At 35.0% G+C, this 18850-nt stretch overlaps 1 protein-coding gene across 1 annotated transcript; it reads left to right on the top strand.

Annotated features, from left to right (window-relative positions):
* Positions 1-12729: 12729 nt before the first annotated feature.
* Positions 12730-15061, top strand: LOC134388446 (olfactory receptor 5AC1-like). Its single transcript, XM_063111496.1, has 2 exons — positions 12730-12753; positions 14165-15061. Exons 1-2 carry the CDS (start codon positions 12730-12732, stop codon positions 15059-15061), a joined length of 921 nt encoding a protein of 306 aa, XP_062967566.1.
* Positions 15062-18850: the final 3789 nt, after the last annotated feature.

Raw genomic sequence — 18850 nt, 5'->3', positions numbered from 1 at the left:
TCTCCTTCCTCAACCAGCTGTGTCCCTGAGGCTGATAGAGTGTAAGTAAGGAAGCCTCAGGTCCTGCTTCTGGCTTCTTCTTTTCCAGGAAAAGCTCAGATACTAGGTTTTCCATAAAGTCCTGTGAGCTCTTTGCAGATATTTTTGTTTTTCATGGGTATATATTTTAGGTAAAAGAAGGTTTGGATTCTACTTAATAGCTACATAACCCATGAGAATTAGAGCACTAGGTGCTTCTCAGTCCAGTTAATGGCATATTATAAAAGTGAACAATTCTTTGATACTTCAGACACTGTTGATAACAATACAACTAAAGGAAAAATGTCAACATACAAGTCTTGCATATCTTTTTCTTCCTCATCCAGAAAGTATGGATTAATAGTTCTCACTCTTGGTTACCATCATAAAAAAAGCAAATTAGAATCTCTAGGAGTGGATCTTCGGGTTTAGTACTTTTATAACCCCTCCAAGTGCAGCCAGTGTTGGTAACCACTGGAGACAATTATCACGTGAAAAATGGCAAGCCTCTGAAAAGATTAAATGATTATTATTGAGTATGAAAACTCCTCTGTATAACGGTTAAAATAACTGTTTTGTCAAAATGGCGAATTTATGGATGGTTTATCCCATTTTCTATCAAGACTCTCATTTTCATTTCCCCCTATTTTTGATGGGGCAAAAACCATCATTGATCTGCCAATGATGTGTATGTTGTATAGTGTGCATTTTTGTTGGAGGCAGTGGTGCTCAACTCTGGTGGCATGTTGGAATCACCTAGAATGCTTTAAAAATAAAGATTCTTTGGCACAATCCTAGACCAGTTGAATGAGACTCTCAGGAGGTGTCACTCAGATGCTGATTTCTTCCTTCCTTTATTTCTTTCTTAATGAATGAATGAATGAATTAAAACATATGTATTATACATATTTACAGGGTACAGACATATTTCAAGACATGTACACAATGTGTGGATGATCAAATCAGGGTAACTAGCATATTCATCATTACAAAAGTTAATCAATTCTTTGTGATGCAAACATTCGATCTCCTCTCTTCTGGTCATTTGATAACTTGCAATAAATTATTGTTAATTATAGATTCTTGGGTTGCCTGTACAACAATATAACTTATTTTTTTCTATCTAGATGTAATTTTGTGTGCATTATCCAGCCTCTCACTCTCTCCCCTCTCCTCTCCCGTAACCAGTTCTTCTCTCTCCTTTTTACAGTTCAACTTATTAATTTGTTTATTTATTTTTAGTTTGCACATATGAGTGAGAACATGTATTTCTCTTTCTGTGCCTGGCTTATTTCACTTAACATAATTCTCTCTAAGTTCATTCCTGCTGCTGTGAATGGCAGAATTTCATTCTTTTTTATGGCTGAGAAGTATCCTGTTGTGTATATATACCACATTTTCTTTATCCAATCATCCATCGATGGACATTTAGGTTGGTGCCATATGTGAGCATAGCTGTGAAAAACATGGCATGCAGGTATCCCTTCGTATGGTGCTTGCCATTCCTTTGGGTATATACCCAGTAATGGGATTGCTGGATCATATGGCAGTTCTATCTGTAGTTGTTTGAGAAAGCTCCTTACTGTTTTCCATAATGGCTGCACTAATTTACAGTCCCACCTGCAGTGTATAAGAAATCCCCTTTCTCTGTGTCCTTGCCAGAATTTTTTTTTCTGTCCTTTTGATGATAGCCAGTCTAAACAGGGTGTGAGATGATATCTCAGTGTGGTTTTGATTTGCATTTCCCTGATGCTGAGGGATGTTGAGCATTTTTTTCACATGTCTGTTGGCCATTTGTTTATCTTCTTTTGAGAAATATCTATTTACCATTTTTTAAATCTATCTGTTGGCCATTTGTATGTCTTGTTTTGAGAAATGTCCATTTAGCTCCCTTGTCCATTTTAAAATTGGGTTATGTGTTCTTTTATTGTTGAGTTGTTTGAGTTCCTTGTATATTCTGGATATTAATCCCTTGTCAGATGCATAGTTTGCAAATATCTTCTCTCATGCTGCAGGTCAGCTCTTTGCTGTTTATTGTTTCCTTTCCTGTGCAGAAACTTTTTAGTTTGATAAAATCCCATTTGTTTATTTTTGCTTTTGTTGCCTGTACTTTTGAGATCTTATTCATAAAATCTTTGCCCAACCCTACATTTTGGAGCATTTCCCCTGTGTTTTCTTCTAGAAATTTTATAGTTTCAGGTCTTACATTTAAGTCTTTAATGCATTTTGAGTTGATTTTTTTATACGGTGAGAGAAAGGGGTCTAGTTTCATTCTTCTACACATGAAAGTCCAGTTTTCCCAGCACCATTTATTGAAGAGGTTGTCCTTTCTCCAGTATATGTTTTCAATGCCTTTGTCAAAGATCATTTGGCTGTAAGTATGTGGATATATATTAATTCCCCAGATGAGGCCAATATATAGCCAAGGTTGAAAAGTACTGGTTGGAGGTAAAAGTAGAATCTTCAAATGATTCTTTATTCTTCTATTGTTTTTGGAGATTCAATACAACTGTCTAATTGGTATTGAATTTAGACCTGGACTATGCCGTCTGAAAACAAATGCATTCATGAAAAAATTGTAGATAATACCAATTTCTTTCAAATTGTCATAAGATAATCAGTCTGAGGAGATTGGCTGTGCATATCCAGACAGTTCTTGCCTTATTGGAGTCTCATTTTGTATCAGACATTTTATTTATGTTGAACTGTTCTCCATTTTTATCTATATTATAGTGTAGTATGATCAATCCATTGAATATCAATAGAGCTCTTACAAGGTGTCTGCTGGATACCTCGCTTATATAGTTGAGGCGAATAGCCTCTATGTAATATTTATAACTGGTAACAAGCAGAAAAGAACCCAGTGATTTGGAGATTTTTCACTTGAGATGGTCATTCTCAAACTGTGGTGTGCAGGAGCCTATAGGTATTGGGTTCAGTAGATCACTGATGGGCCAGTCACTAGCATCCCAGGTGATTCTAATGAAGGCAGACCTTGGAGCACATTTTGAGAATGAAAGCACTGAAATTGTTTGTGCATTTTTCACGATCTCTTTAGATTTTGAATTATGATTTCTTCTTAATAGGAAAGCTTACCTCATATTTAAATATTACTTCAGGGCTTTTAAAGTGTGCTCATCTGAGTTATCTAGTTGGTCCTTTCGCTAGCTTTGGAGATTGGAAAGGAGATGGCAGTCTGGAGTAGTAGAAAATGCAGAAGATGTCAAATTAGAAGACCTGTTATTTTTCCTATGTCTCAAATGAGGCTAAAAGAGACCACCATTGCCTCCAGTAAATCTGCTAGTGCAAAAACAGAAGGAAAAATGAGTGCTTGATGCTAATTTAAATGGGCAGTGCCTTAATTTCTTTGTTAAATGGGGATAATAATAAGAGCTTGTCTTCCTGTTCAGCTAGTCACGTGATTCAATAAATGTGTGTAAGTACATTACAGAAATATCAATCACTATACAAATATGAGTTTTTATTTTTATGAGGAAGTTAAGATTGCATTTTCCCAAAGGTACGCAACCAATAAGGGGTTAAGCCAACAGGGCAACCACTGCCACAAACTGCACTGTCACAGATAGCCAATGTGATCACTTGAGACTTATTTTCATTATATCATCTATGTGAGAAATGTCAGGTGCTCCAACAGTACTGAGAAATTTAGATATTTTATATGGATACATTTTGTTGTAAGTTCAATGTAAATATAGAGTAAACTATATCATGATAATGAATATTATTTTTCCATAAATAAATACATATTTCAAAAGATTAGCTTTAGGACATGTAAAAAGCATGTATCTGTAAAATCTCTCTTTGGAAGAAAGGCTTCAAGAACATTACCCGATACAGACATTTTCCTGGCAAGAAATAATTTGGTCATTAGACAGAAAAATCGTTTATTTTTTAAAAAGTGTGAGAAACAGGAATCATGGACCAAATAGAATTTGGAGCAATTTTCAATTGATTGATAATAAATTTATTTATTTATTTATTTATTTTCAAAGAATACTTCAGACCATGGTCTACTATACAGTAAACACTCAAAAATATTTGTTGACTGAATAATTAAGCTATTTCACATAAACCTTGCCTTAATCACTAACATTCTGACTACATATAACAAGGAAGATGAGCTTTAGGAGACTTGGAGAAGCATCTGTGAATCTCTGGTGGGGTTGAAGAAGTCTAAGCAATGTTTAGATACATTTGCTTTAAATATCTGTTTCTTTTTATTATGATACATTTTAAAACATTCTGTCATTTTTTCTATTTTTATTGTTGTGTTAAAATATGCCAGCCAAAAATGTAAAATAAATTATAGAATTTAAAAATTACCACTTAAAAATTCCTTATGCCATAATTGACTCTGGCAAGGATCATCAAGGGATGCTAAAAATTTCAGCTAAACAATTCATAAGGACCTGGATATTTGCAAGGTGCTGAAGTAGCTTATCTTTAATTACTTGCTAGATGTAAAGGAAAAAAACATATGACTTTTTAGTAGGGAGATCTGGTTTTTACCACCTTAACCCAGGGATCAAATTGAGTCTGACTAATAGCTGGACAAATAGACTTTATGTGCTTCCTGATGTGATGCAATATGAGGGAATGGCATCATCTATGAAGTATTCTTGCCGAAAATGTTTAATCAAGGCTTTAGATATAATGTCCACCAGGAATAGAAAAAATACAGGGTCTAGGAAAACAAGTTACCAAATGTAAATTACACAAATCCAGAATGTGGGACATTTCATAAGACAATTTTGCAATTGACTCAGTCTCTTCAAAAAGCCATTGTCAAGAAAAATAAAAATTAAAATTAAAAAGGAGGGGGAAAGAAAGAACTAACACCATTCTGGATTAAAAGAGCCTTAACAGAGACAATGAACAACAAACAAATGCAATGAAATGCTGTGAAAGATAATTTGGGAACAATTGAAGAAACTTCAACACAGGCTAGTTATAAGTTGGTATTGTGAGAATAGTGTCAAAATGGTATTGTGGTTAGGAAGAAAAGTGTCCTTGTGTTTTAAAGATGCAGGCTAGTTAGCTGGGAAATGTTCTGATGTTTGTAATTTTCAACAAAATAGTAATTGCTTCTCTTTAAAACATGTCATTTCTATAGTTTTTTGCTCTAGAAGATGTGTCTCATTTGCTCCACCAAAATCACAATTTCCTGGTGTACATGCCAACCTGCAGATGGTTTAGACTGGATGTAAAAGTGGTTTTATGTATGGAATTTAATTGCCATTGTCACATATTGGTAATTTGACAGCACATATCTCAATTTTGCTCACCCAAAACACTATTCTCTTACAAAAGTGCTTTGCTGATTTCCTTATGAATAATCAAAATAACTAACAAAAACTATTAAAGTCACCATTTTATGAGCCCTTACTATTTGTCAAGTACAGTGATAAGGGCTTGACATGCATTCTCTCATTTGATTCGTGCAACAATCTTTTTTTAAAAATTGTAACATAGTTGATTATACATATCTGTGGGGTACAGAATTGAGTATCAGTACCTGTGTACAATATGTGATATTCAAAACAGGATAACTAGTTTATTCAACATCAATGTAATCAGTTTTTGTGGCTGTTAACCAATTCGTCCTTTACGTCTTCTTCCCCTTTCCCACTTCTGGTAACCTCAGTTCTTTTCTCTTGTTTTGGAAGTTTAACAGATTATTGTGATTGTTGTATTTTTTTTCTTTATTTGTTTATTATGTTTTTATTAGTTCCCACATATAAGTGAGGACATGTGGTATTTCTCTTTCTGTGCCTGGCTTATTTCACTTAGCATAATTTTCTCTAAGTTCATCCATATTGCCATGAATGGCAGAATTTAATTCTTTTTTATAGAAGAGTAGTCTTCCATTGAGTATATATACCACATTTTCCTTATTCAGTCATCTGTTGATGGACATTTAAGTTGATTCCAACTCTTGGCTACTGTAAATAGAGCTGCAATAAACATGGGAGTGCAGGTATCCCTTTGACATGATGATATCTATAACTCTTAGCAGTGGGATTGCTGGATCATATGGTAGATCTATTCTGTTGTTGTTTGAGGAACCTCCATACTGTTCTCTATAGTGGCTGTACTAATTTACAGTCCCACCAACAGTGTAGAAGAGTTCCTCCTTCTCTACATCCTTGACAGCATTTGTTATTCTCTGTCTTTTTGATAATAGCCAGTCTAACTGGGGTGAAATGATATCTCTGTGTCATTTTGATTTGTATTTCTCCAATGTTAAGTTATGTTGAACATTATTTCATGTGTTTGTTGGAAATTCATATACCTTCTTTTGAGAAATACCTGTTGAGCTCCTTTGCCCATTTTAAAATTGGGTTATTGTTTTTTTACTGTTGTTTGAGCTCCTTGTGTATTCTGGATATTAATCCCTTGTTGGATGTATAGTTTGCAAATATTTTCTCCCACTCTGTAGGTTGTCTTTTTGCTCTGTTAGTTGTTTCTTCAGCTGTGCAAAGTCTTTTCAGTTTGATATAATCCCATTTGTTTATTTTTCCTTTTGTTGCCGGTGCTTTTGGGTCATATTCATAAAGTCTTTGCTCAGTCCTACTTCCTGAGGTGTTTCCACTATGTTTTCTTTCAGGAGTTTTAGAGTTTCAGGTCTTATGATTAAGTCTTTAAAACATTTTGAGTTTATTTTGGCATATGGTGAGAAGTACAGGTCTAATTTCATTCTTCTACATATGGATGTCAAGTTTTCCTAGCGCCATTTATTGAAGAGCAGTCTTTTCCCCAATGTATGTTCTTGGTGTCTTTATCAAAGATCAGTTGTCTGTAAATATGGTTGATTTCTGAGTTCTCTATTCTGTTCCGTTGGTCCATGTGTCTGTTTTTATGCCAGTACCATGCTGTTTATTTTATTACAACTTTGTAGTGTAATTTGAAGTCCGGTAGTGTTATACCTCTGGCTTTATTTTTTTTGCTAAGGATTGCTTTGGCTATTTCGGGTCTTTTGTTGTTCCATATGAATGTTAGGATTGCCTTTTCTATTTCTATGAAGAATGTCATTGGTCTTTTGATGGGGACTGAGTTGAATCTGTATATTGCTTTGGGTAGTATGGACACTCACAATGTTGATTTCTTCCAATCCAAGAGCATGGCATGCCTTTCCATTTTTTTGTGTCCTCTTTAATTTCTTTCAGCAGTGATTTGTAGTTCTCATTGTAGAGATCTTTCATCTCCTTGGCTAACTTTATTCTTAGGCTTTTTTTTTTGTGACTATTGTAAATGGGCTAGCTCTTTTTATTTCTTTTTCTGCTAGCTCATTGTTGGAGTTAGTTGCTACTAATTTTTGCATGTTGATTTTGTGTCTTGTAATTTTACAGAAATCACTTATAAACTCAAAGAGTTTTTTTTCCTCTTTTTTGTAGAACTTTAGGATTTTTTATATATAGGATCATGTCATCTGCAAACAGGGACAATTTGACTTTGTCTTTTCCAATCCGGGTGCCCTTGATTTCTTTCACTTGCCTGATTGCTCTGGTAAGTACTTCCAATACTGTGTTATATTAGAGTGATGAGAGTGGGAACCTTGTCTTGTTCCTGTTCCTAAGAGAAAAGCTTTCAACTTTTTCCCATTCAGGATTATATTAGTGGTGGGTTTGTCATACATGGCTTTTACTGTGTTGAGATACTTTCCTTCTATACCTAATTTGGTGGGTCTTTATCATGAAGGGATGTTGAATTTTGTCAAATGCTTTTTCAGTGTCTATTTAGGTAATCATATGGTTTTTCTCCTTAATTTTGTAGATGTGGTGTATCACATTTATTGACCTGTGTATGTTGAACCATCCTTGCATATCTGGGATGAGTACTACTTGATCACGGTGTATAATTGTTTTGACATGCTGCTGTGTTCTATTTTCTAATATTCTATTAAGGAATTTTGCATCTATGTTCATCAAAAATATTGACCTATAGTTTTCTTTTTTTGTTGTATCTTTGTCTGGTTTTGATATTGGGGTGATGCTGGCCTCATAGAATGAGTCTGGGAGAATGGCCTCTGTTTCAATTTTTTGTAGTAGTTTGAAGAGAATTGGTATTAATTACTCTTTAAAGGTTTGGTAGTATTTGGCAGTAAAGCCATCCAGTCCTGGGCTTTTCTTTGCTGGGAGACTGCTGATTACTAATTCAATCTCATTGTTTGTTATTGGTCTGTTCAGGTTTTGTATTTCTTCTTGCTTCCATCTTGGTAGTTTGTATGTGTTCAAAAATCTACCCATTTCTTCCAGGTTTTCAAATTTGTTGGCACATAGTTGCTTACAGTAGTCTCTTATGATTCTTTGTATTTATGTGGTATTGCTGGTAATGTCTCATTTTTCATTTCTAATTTTTGTTATTTGTGTCTTTTCTCTTCTTTTTTTTAGTTAGCCTAGCCAAGATAGACCACATATTAGGTCACAAATTAAGCTTTAACAAATTAAAAAAATTGAAATTATTTCAAGTACCTTTTCAGACCACAGTGGATTAAAACTAGGAATCTATAACAAGTGAAACTCTGGAAATTGTACAAACACATAGAAATTAAACAACATGCATGCTCCTGAATGAACTATGGATTCAAGAAGAAATGAAACAGGAAATCAAAAAAATTCTTGAAACTAATGAAAATAAAGACACATTGTACCAAAACTTGTGGCATACTGCAAAAGCAGTACTAGGAGGGAACTTTATTGCCATAAATGCTTACATCAAAAGACTAGGAAGATTTAAAATAAACAACCTAATGCTATACCTCAAAGACCTAGAGAAACAAGAACAATCTAATCCCAAAATTGGTAGACAGAAATAAAAATTAACATCAGAGAAGAACTACATGAAATAGAAACCCAAAAAACAATACAAAAGATCAATGAAACAAAAAGTTGGTTTTTTGGGGGAAAATAAACAGATAAACCATTAGCTAGGATAATTAAAAAAAGAAGAGAGAAGTTCAAGCAACAATCTTTTAAGTGCAGATTATTAACTTTATTTCACAAACGAGGAAACCAAGATTTAGAGAATTTAAGTTATTTGATGAAAGTATAGCAGCAAAGTCCCCAAGCCTGTCTTTTCCGTAGTCTATGCTTTTCATCAACTTTGCTACTCTTCCTCCCCTAGGTCTAGAAGCAGACACTGAAATTTTAGTGAATTTATACTCATATAGAACCTTGATGACATTAAGCACAGTTTCAATTATTACAGCTAACTTTCTGATATATCTCAGTATTTGACATGAAACAGCTCCCAGCTTTATTGTTTTTGAAAAATTGTTTCCTTTTTTCTTTATTACCCATTTGCTCTTCCAGATGAATTAGAATTTTCTAGTCAAATTATCTACCTGTGATTTTGTTTGAAATTGCATCAATTTATATATTAAATTTCAAAAACTGGGCCGACCCCGTGGCTCATGCGGGAGAGTGCAGCGCTGGGACTGCAGCAGCGCTCCCGCCGCGGGTTCAATCCTATATACGGATGGCCGGTTCGCTCACTGGCTGAGCGCGGTCACAAAAAAGGACAAAAAAACAAAACAAAGCAAACAAACAAAAATTTCAAAAATTAACACCTTTAATAGTTTGAGACTTTCTATTTAGGTAAAATTATGGGTTTTCAAACATTATACCACTTTTTATACCTCTCAGTAAAATTTTACATTCTTTGTAAAAAACATATGTTAGTTATATTTCTTGCCAAGTTGAATCATATGTATAAATATAGACATATATGCTCATACATATGAATATATAGGAAGAGTGATATATCGATATATGGATCTCTTTCTCTCTCTCTCTTATGCAAGGGTACTTCAAAGAGTTTGTGGAATATTAAATTAGAAATAATATGAATCCTTCCATAAACTTTTTGAAGATCTCTCATATGCACACACATACACACATACTCACACATATTTTTATTTCTCTTTGCTGGTGTAGTTTGGGAAATGAATTGTTGCAAAACATTCAGTGTAAATGGCTACAATTTTCTCAGAGGGCCATTTGCAGATTCATAAAAAATTCCTTAACAGTGTGCACATACTTCGACAGATTAGCATCTAAGACTTTATAATTATAGATTTTCATGAAAAATTATGTGGATAGAAAAAAAACATGTTTTTCATACTAATGATAGAAAAAAATAAACGACATGTTATTAACTTAAAAGCAGTTTTTGAAAGATTATATATAATAGTACCATAATTTCATTTTTAAAACATTTATAAATACACACAGATACAAGTAGACGCATGGGTAAAATGCGGGAGAATATACACCAAAAAGTTAACTGTATTTATCAGTGATTAGTGAGATTACAGCAATTTGTTTTCTTTGTGCTTTTCTACATTTTAAAGTTTTTCTACAATTAAACTGTAATGTTTTTGTTTTTAGAAGAAAAAAAAGCTGTAAAAATAATAGGTGGAGATGAGTATGTCAGAAGTCATTTGCTAATTACTCTTCAATGCCCAGTAGATGACTTTATCCTACAGGGAATCTTTTGGTGGCACTGAGGAAATTTCAGTATGATCATCACAAAGAGGTATGAAGATGGGAGAAATATGTATCATTCCTTCCAAATGATGTTTCTTAAAGTAAATTAATATGGAACAATTAATATGGAAAATTAATAGGAACAATTGTCTTTGGTATCTTCATTCTTGTACCTTAAGTGTTTTCCATGAAAATTTATATTTTATGCATCACTACATCTTCATATAGGAATTGGATGAGAATCAACCTTTTATTTTATTGTCATTTTTTCCCCATTAAAAGTTGTATTTCAGTGCTAAGAGATTCTCATGAGTTGTCAAAATATCTGAAAATTTTTTTCACGTGATTTATGTACAAATGGAAGAGAAAGCAATCCTGAACTGAAAAGCTAAATAAACATTTTGCTAAATTCTTCTGAATCTTTATGGGTATAAAGCTATATATTTGTAGAATGAAGATTAGAACTCATGTGATACTTAACCACTGTGCTATTCTGTCTATTAACTAGCAGAAAAGAGTCACAGTCTCACAGACTGTGGGTGGAGATGTACCTTGGAAAACCCAATGCTTTACAGATGCAAACCTTAAAACAAGGTTAATAAAGTGGTTTTGGCATAATCACGTAGAAATTTAGAGATGGAATTAAAACTCAAATCTTCTAAAATTTTGGTATGTTTCAGTTAATGTTTTCTCCATCAGAATAATAATGAGTTTTATATCCAATCTATTTAGTATTTTATCAGTGATTTCAAAAAGTAAAAATTATTCTGACCTTTACTTTGGAAACCTCCCAGAATCATGAAGATTTTCTAATAAGTAAGGATCGTGGAGATAATGGGGCTTCTAAGGGGAGTCTAGGTCTTTCTCCTCATGTGTTTCTTGTTTTATGTAGTACTTCCTGGAAATAATGCAGAACAGTTCACCACACCTGCAGAGAATCATGCTTCGTTATTGTATGCTTGGTAGATGTAAAATAAAGCTAATGTGGAACTTTTGGTCATTTGACCATAGTATTCATACTCAATGATTACTGCAAACATTACCAGTCTCTCAGTAGGTGCACTTTGGAAGTAATAAAAACCTCAAGCGACTATTTTGTTTTTCTATTCCCTTTCTATTTAAGGGAGAAAAAACTCCAAAACTCTAGGTGCCTTTCTATAAGAGGGATCTTCAATAAGTTCATGGCAAGATTTGTATTCTTTTAAATCCATTTATCCACAAACTTTTTGAAGTAACCTCACATAAAATATTTAAATTATTTTACACATTTTTACTTTTCAAAGATTATTCTTGTCAAAATCGCATTTTCATCAACCTCATCCTTCTTAAATTTTCCATATTGTGCCTTATTTTTGAGTGAAAATTATTTGCCTCTGAAATACTGTTATTAAGAGATAACCTTAGATAACTGGATGATAATTGTCTACATTGGCATATTTAATGATAGCTCTTAGATGTATCTCAAATCTGCAAATAAGCTGGGTAGTGTCTTTGTTTTTTCCCTATTCTTAAAATAGGGGTCATTGTAGCATCGCAGGCTTTACAGCAGAGTTACATACAGGTCTATGTGTGCCTGAGTTCAGAATGGCATTGCTCTAACTTGAGAGGTACTAAATAAATATTTGTGGATGAAGTGAATAAATTGTGTTTACATGTGGGATTTTTGGAGAAAATTTTTAAAGAGAAACATGGTGGATTTTGAGGAATGTATAATCAAATGAGTAGATTAGAACTTTGGGGGTGATTTTGATGAACATATAACTAGCTAACATAATGCTAACGGATAGAAAACAGTGAAAATGGGATTTTAACTTGCTGTCCTATTATCAACCCATTAATGACTTGGAGGAAAGAATGAGATATATCTTTAATACCGGATATATAAGGGGACTTCAAAAGGTTAGTGGAAAATTAAATGAAAAGATAAAAGTAAAAAATTATAAACTTTATCTCTCAAAGTAAGTTCCATCAAGTTCAAGACACTTGTAAATGATGATACCGGCCATTTAGTCCATCCCTAAAGAACTGAGGATCCTGGAAATTTAGCCATGTCAATACCATCTTTTTTACATTATTAACTGAAGAAAAAAAAAGATTTTCTTAAGATTAGGAAACAAAAAGAAATCAGAAAGAGCCAATCAAGACTGTAAGGTGGATGCCTAATGATTTCCAATCAAAATTCTCATACAATTGCCCTTGTTTGATGACAGGAATAAGCAAGAGCATTGTTGTTGTTGAGGACTCTCTGGTGAAGCTTTCCTGAGTATTTTTCTACTAAACCTTTGGCAACCTTTCTTCACACACTCCGGAAATAAACAGATATTATCGTGCTTTGGCTCTCCAGAAAGTCAACAAGAAAAATGCCTTGAGCATCCCTCCAAAACTGTTGCCATGACCCTTGCTCTTGACCGGTCCTGCTTTTTCTTTGACTGGACCACTTCTGCTTCTTGGTAGCCATTGCTTTGATTGTGCTTTGTCTTCAGGATCATACTGGTAAAGCCATGTTTCATCTTCTGCTAAGAATCTTTGAAGAAATGCTTCAAAATCTTGTTCTGACTTGTTTCAGCAATGCATTGAAAGCTCTGCTCTTGTCTGCAGCTCATCTAGGCACAATGCTTTTGGTATCCATTGAACAAAAAATTAGCTCAACTTTAATTTTTCAGTCAAAATTGTGTAAAATGAACCAATTGAGTTGTCTATGGTATTGGGTATTGTTTCTGTTGTAAATTGATGATCCTCTTCAACTAGGGCACACACCAGATTAGTTTTTTTCTTGCTTATTGATGTGCATGGTCTGCAGCTGTGGGCTTCATCTTCACCATCTTGTCTCTTCTTAAAATGCGTTATCCACCTGTTGATTGCTGATTTCCTTGGGGGCATTGTCCCCATAAAGTTTTCATCAGTGATTTCATCACTCTTCCACCCAAGCTTCACCATAAATTTGATGTTTATACTTGCTTCAATTTTAGCAGAATTCATGTTGCTCTGATAGGGACTCTTTTGAAATTGATATCCTTCTTAGGGCCTCATAGTAGTCCTGTTCAAACATATTATAACAAGTTGGTGCAAGTTTATTTTGGTGCAAAAAATTTTGAAATTAATGCATTGTTTTTCATAATATATCTTTCCCATTAACTTTTTGAAGGTCCCCTTTAGAGGTAATTTTTATTTTTTGCAAAATAAATGTGGATGTTCCTGAGAAAGTGAGAAAACACTTTAGAACCTAAACCAGAGACTCATTTTCTGAAGTCTTAGCATAAAATATAAGTAGACTGTGAAAAATTTATTCTTAATTCTATATAATACTTCACTGTTAATACATTCACTTCTAAGGTATTTATGTGACAGGTTATAGGACTGGTAAGTTGGCATCTACACCCTCCTCCATAGCCCTTCAAGAAATATTCTTTAAAAAACTTTACATCTCAAAATTATTTGTAATATATTTAATAATCCTATTTGTGTGCTAAAAGTAGAAACACTTTACCTTTATACTTGTTGAGTAAGGAACAACTGAAACACAGGAATTGCAATGGGATACCAATGTTATTTCACATGAACCTTGATTAATATTTTTATTTATTAACTCTCTCATTGCAGTGATCAGTCTGAGTAAATATGATACACACAAGACACAGGTTACGGAGTTTGTCCTCACAGGACTAACAGATCGTCCAGAGCTGCAGCTGCCCCTGTTCCTGGTGTTCTTCGTGGTCTGCCTCATCACCATGGTGGGCAACCTTGGACTGATTGCTGTCATCTGGAGGGACCCTCACCTTCACACCCCCATGTACTTGTTCCTTGGCAGTTTAGCCTTTGCAGATGATTGGTCTTCATCCTCGGTGACTCCCAAGTTGCTTGTAAATTTTTTATCTGAGTATCATATGATACCTCTGGCTGAGTGCATCACCCAGTTTTATATTTTTGCTTCTAGTGCAAACACAGAATGTTTCCTTCTGGTAGCAATGTCCTATGACCGCTATGTAGCCATAGGTAACCCCTTACTTTACCCAGTGGTGATGTCCAGCATACTCTGCACATGGTTGATAAGTATGTCATATGCAATTGGTTTTCTATATCCCATAATTCATGTAGGATTATTGTTTAGATTAACCTTCTGCAGGTCCAATATAATACATCATCTCTCCTGTGAGATCTTGTTACTATATACAATTTCTTGTACTGACACTTCTATTAATGCATTAGTACTTTTTATTTTTGCTACTTTTATACAAGCTTTTACTTTTATGACCATCATAGTTTCTTATACCCGTGTCCTCTATGCCATCCTGAAAAAGAAGCCTGAGAAAGGCAGAAGCAAAGCCTTCTCCACATGCTGTGCCCATCTGCTCTCTGTCTCCTTGCTCTATGGCACGCTCTTCTTCATGTATGTATGTGCTGGGTCTGGCCGAGATAAATACCAGGATAAAATGTATGCACTGTTCTACACTATTATAATTCCCCTGCTAAACCCCTTTATTTACAGCCTAAGAAACATGGAAGTTTTAGGTGCACTGAGAAAAGTGATAAAGTAATAAAATTTTTTCAGGAAAACTTCCATGATTCTTTTCATATTCTCTCTGTTTAAATAAATTATACTATCCAGTCTTGTGTTTTGCACATAGTAGGGACCTAATATATTGTTAAATGAATGAATAAAAATATTTATACTAGATATGCTTGTTTTAGTTATTAATTATGATCATCAAGATAGTTAATAAGCACTTTAAAGACTGACTCCACTTATTTGTTTAAAATCCATACTTAAGAATAAAACTGAAAACTGCAATCACCAAATTGCCAATCCTTTGTAACATAAATGAACTCTTGTTTTCCAGATGTAAACATTTTAAAACTCTTTTACTTATATTCTTTTAAGGAAAGATTCAGCCTGTAGAAATCCTTGTTTTAAAAAAGTATTGATGCACTACTAAATAATTCTTGAGCAAGGCCTTTTTCAAATTTTCTCTTCAATAGATATTTACAATGATCCAAACAGTATGTAAATTAAAATAATATTGTTAGACTAAATATGACAACATATATTCTCTTAAAATATTTAAAATGAATATTTCTGTGGGGATTATAAGTAATTTTTGAAAATGACATACTTTTATTGCCTTCATTGAAAGATATATAAATGTAACAACTAAAACGTGTTAGTAACATTGGGAGAGTGTGGTGCTGATAAAATGCTATAGTAATGTAAAGTAAATTTCCGCAATATAATTAGAATGTTTCTGAGTTCTTCCAAAACTTCTACTTTTAATTTATTAAATAATCCTACTGAGAATCTCATTTGTGACACACACATGTAATGTGAATAGGGTTTTTTTCTGAAATTGATCACTACTTGATATAGCAGATGTCCTTGGTCAGCTGTCAATTAAATAAATTAAGTTGATTTCTCTCCTTACTGAAAGTGTTTGTTTTCTGTCTGGCCCTTTTGTGAGTGGTCACGCTTTGGGCTTCTGACTTGATTACTTATTCCTAATAGATACTGTAAAGAAAACAAAAGTTTTTCCCATACACATACGTTCCTTTCGCCCCTGCCTGTTTTTTTTTTTTTTTTTTAATTTAAAGAAATAGCAATTTCTTAAGTTCTATAACCCAATAATCCAATCAAGGTGGGGCAGACTTGCCTCAGGCACAGTTTGTTTTGGGCTCAGTTTCCTTAGAACTTGGTTCTCTCACTGCATCTGAGCTGTGCCTTCTGCTGTGTGGCGTCCATTCTGAGCAGGTCACTCCCTGTGGTTGCAGAATCTCTGTAGAATTTCTTATCTCCGTCAAGCCTCATCAATCCCAGTGGCAAAACTTTCTCCGTTTTCTTCAGTGTGCTATATGACTGCTGCATGTCAATACAGTTCATAGGTGACTTTTCTGTCACCTATGAACCTTTATTATTTTAAGAGAAATCCCTACTAAATTATGGTGTGACCCAGCAGTGTACTACATTCTATATGCTTTTCTCAGCCAAATTTATACAGAGCAGGGCTGTCATCCTCTCAACACCCCAGGAAGAGAGCAGCCACAGGAGGTTGTATAGTCAATTGGGACAATATTATTGCAAATATTAAACAATCAAAATTTTATTTCCTGCTATAACGTATTTTTTTTTTCATGATTTTTGAGGTGAAAAATGCTAGTACTTGCCTTAAGAGTAGACTTTTAAATCATTTATGTCCTTCTTTGGTATCTGTACATCTTTCACTAGGTTTTGGGGACTGACTTTTTCTGGTCTTTCTGACTTTGACTAGAAGAACTTAAGCTAGCTTCTCTGTCAGAAGCAGGAATTGATGATGCAGTAATAGGGGGAAAAGTCCATTTATTCTCTCCTGGGGAGATTATGAGAAAAATCAGAAGATGGCAGTGGTCGGTAAGAATCAGGTGTGGGTTTTAATTTCCCCCTTTGGAGAGGATGGGGATTCGGAAAGGGGAGAGGCAATTTAGGTAGGCACGGGATAGTGTGTTTTCTGTTGATGTTGTAACAAATTACTATAAACTTAGTGGTTTAAACAACACAAATGTATTATGGTAGTCCTGGAGTGCAGAAATCTGACATGAATCTCACTGGGCTGTAGTCAAGGTGTTGGTGGGGCTGCATTTCTTTCTGTAGGCTCTAGAAGAGAATTTGTTTCCTTTTCTTTTATAGCTTCTAGAGGGCCCCCACATACTTTGGCTCATGGACCCTTCCTCCATCTCTCTGTGCCTATGGTTTTTTTTTTATGTATAATTTTTTTTTTTTTTTGTTAACCATTTAAAGACAGACCCACAACGCCTTTCAAAGGTGAAAAAGAAGATGCCCTTTCCCTCCAGGGCTGACAGGGGAGGGGAAGGATACAGCTTGGTTCATTCTTCTCTCAAACTCCTCTCATCCAACACGGTGTCCTCAGGGAGGAACGGAGAACCATTTTCTGGAAGTCAGTGCAGAAGGGGTGCCCTGTTCCCACAGGTCTTCCTTTCATCCTGACGCTCAGCCTCCCTCTTCCACTTTAAGGCTCCTTGTGTTTACATTGGGCTCACTCAGATAATCCAAGATGATCTACTTTATTTTATTTAGCAGCTGGTCAATATAGGGATTGAACCTTGAACCTTGGTGTTATCAACAACATGCTCTAACCAACTGAGCTCACCAACCAGCTCCTGATATCTCTATTTTAAACCAGCTGATTAAAAACTTTAATTCCATAGGAACATTAAGTACTTTGCCAGGTAAACTAACATAGTCACAGGTTCTGGGGACTGAAATGTGGACATCTGTGGGAGGGGCATTATTCTGCCCATTACAAGTAGACTTAGCGGAGAGGGTCTTTTGTCTCAATTCCAATTTAGGGGACTGGAAAGGAAACATTTCTGGCTCTTCTCCTTCCTTATCTGACTACCTCAAAGTAAACTTGGTCCCTTGAAGTGTGTAGGCAGGAGATAGTCACAGTTTAGCATTGAAGTCTTCTCCTCACTGTCACACTGAATGACCATTACCTAGAAATTCCTGCAGTGACTGAAAGCAGTGAGCAGACTGACTCCTGCAAGGGATGAGGCGTCTGCATAGCAGAAGGTGGGCTGGTATATGTAGACGGAGGACATAACAGAGACCCTGAGGGTAACCACATCATTAAAGAGAGCTGAGAGAGGCAGAACAGCCTTAGACGGCCTTGGAGGGCACCCAGCCCCTCTCTCATTCAAGAGAGACCAGATCACCAGTTCCATCAGGCAGTGACTTTGTCTGTAAAAGATGGTAACATGTCCCGTCCAGAGTGAGAGGATGTGAGTAGGACAGAGAGGGGTCTCAGGGACCTTCACTCCACGTCCAACTGTTCACATACACACTCTCCTCTCATATTCTCATATACCATCCCATATATAAAAACAGAAAGATTGAAATTAAATTCTTTTCTGCCATTAGGATATAGTGGATCTTGTTATACTTATTCCAGTAACTGCTTAATAAAATTATTGACTATTATTATAGACTATTCTTAGCTCCAGGCCAGATTATAGCTGCATGAAAGAAAGGGTGGGAAGTAGAAAGATAAAGGGCAATTGATTAACTCCTCTTCTTGAACTCTGAATTTTTGAAAGAGTCACATTTCATTGAGAACAGCCCAGATCCAACAGTGATAACTCAGTTCATAAGAGGTGGCCTGGGACATATGGTAGGGACTAGATGTAGGAAGGCATATTCAGAGTCTCTACCAGAGTCTGAAAAAGAACCTGAAGCTTGTCTTACAGAAGCCAAGGCCTGTGTGAGGGATCCTGGGGGCTCAGCAAGCAGAGTCAATTAATCTAAGAATCAGCTCATCCAGCACCTGCTTCCACGTAAGCCA

The sequence above is a fragment of the Cynocephalus volans genome, chromosome 1, assembly GCF_027409185.1.
Source record: "Cynocephalus volans isolate mCynVol1 chromosome 1, mCynVol1.pri, whole genome shotgun sequence".
NCBI classification, from domain to species: domain Eukaryota; kingdom Metazoa; phylum Chordata; class Mammalia; order Dermoptera; family Cynocephalidae; genus Cynocephalus; species Cynocephalus volans.
The sequence above is the reverse complement of the archived record's forward strand: the minus strand, read 5'-3'. Positions and strand labels throughout refer to the sequence as shown.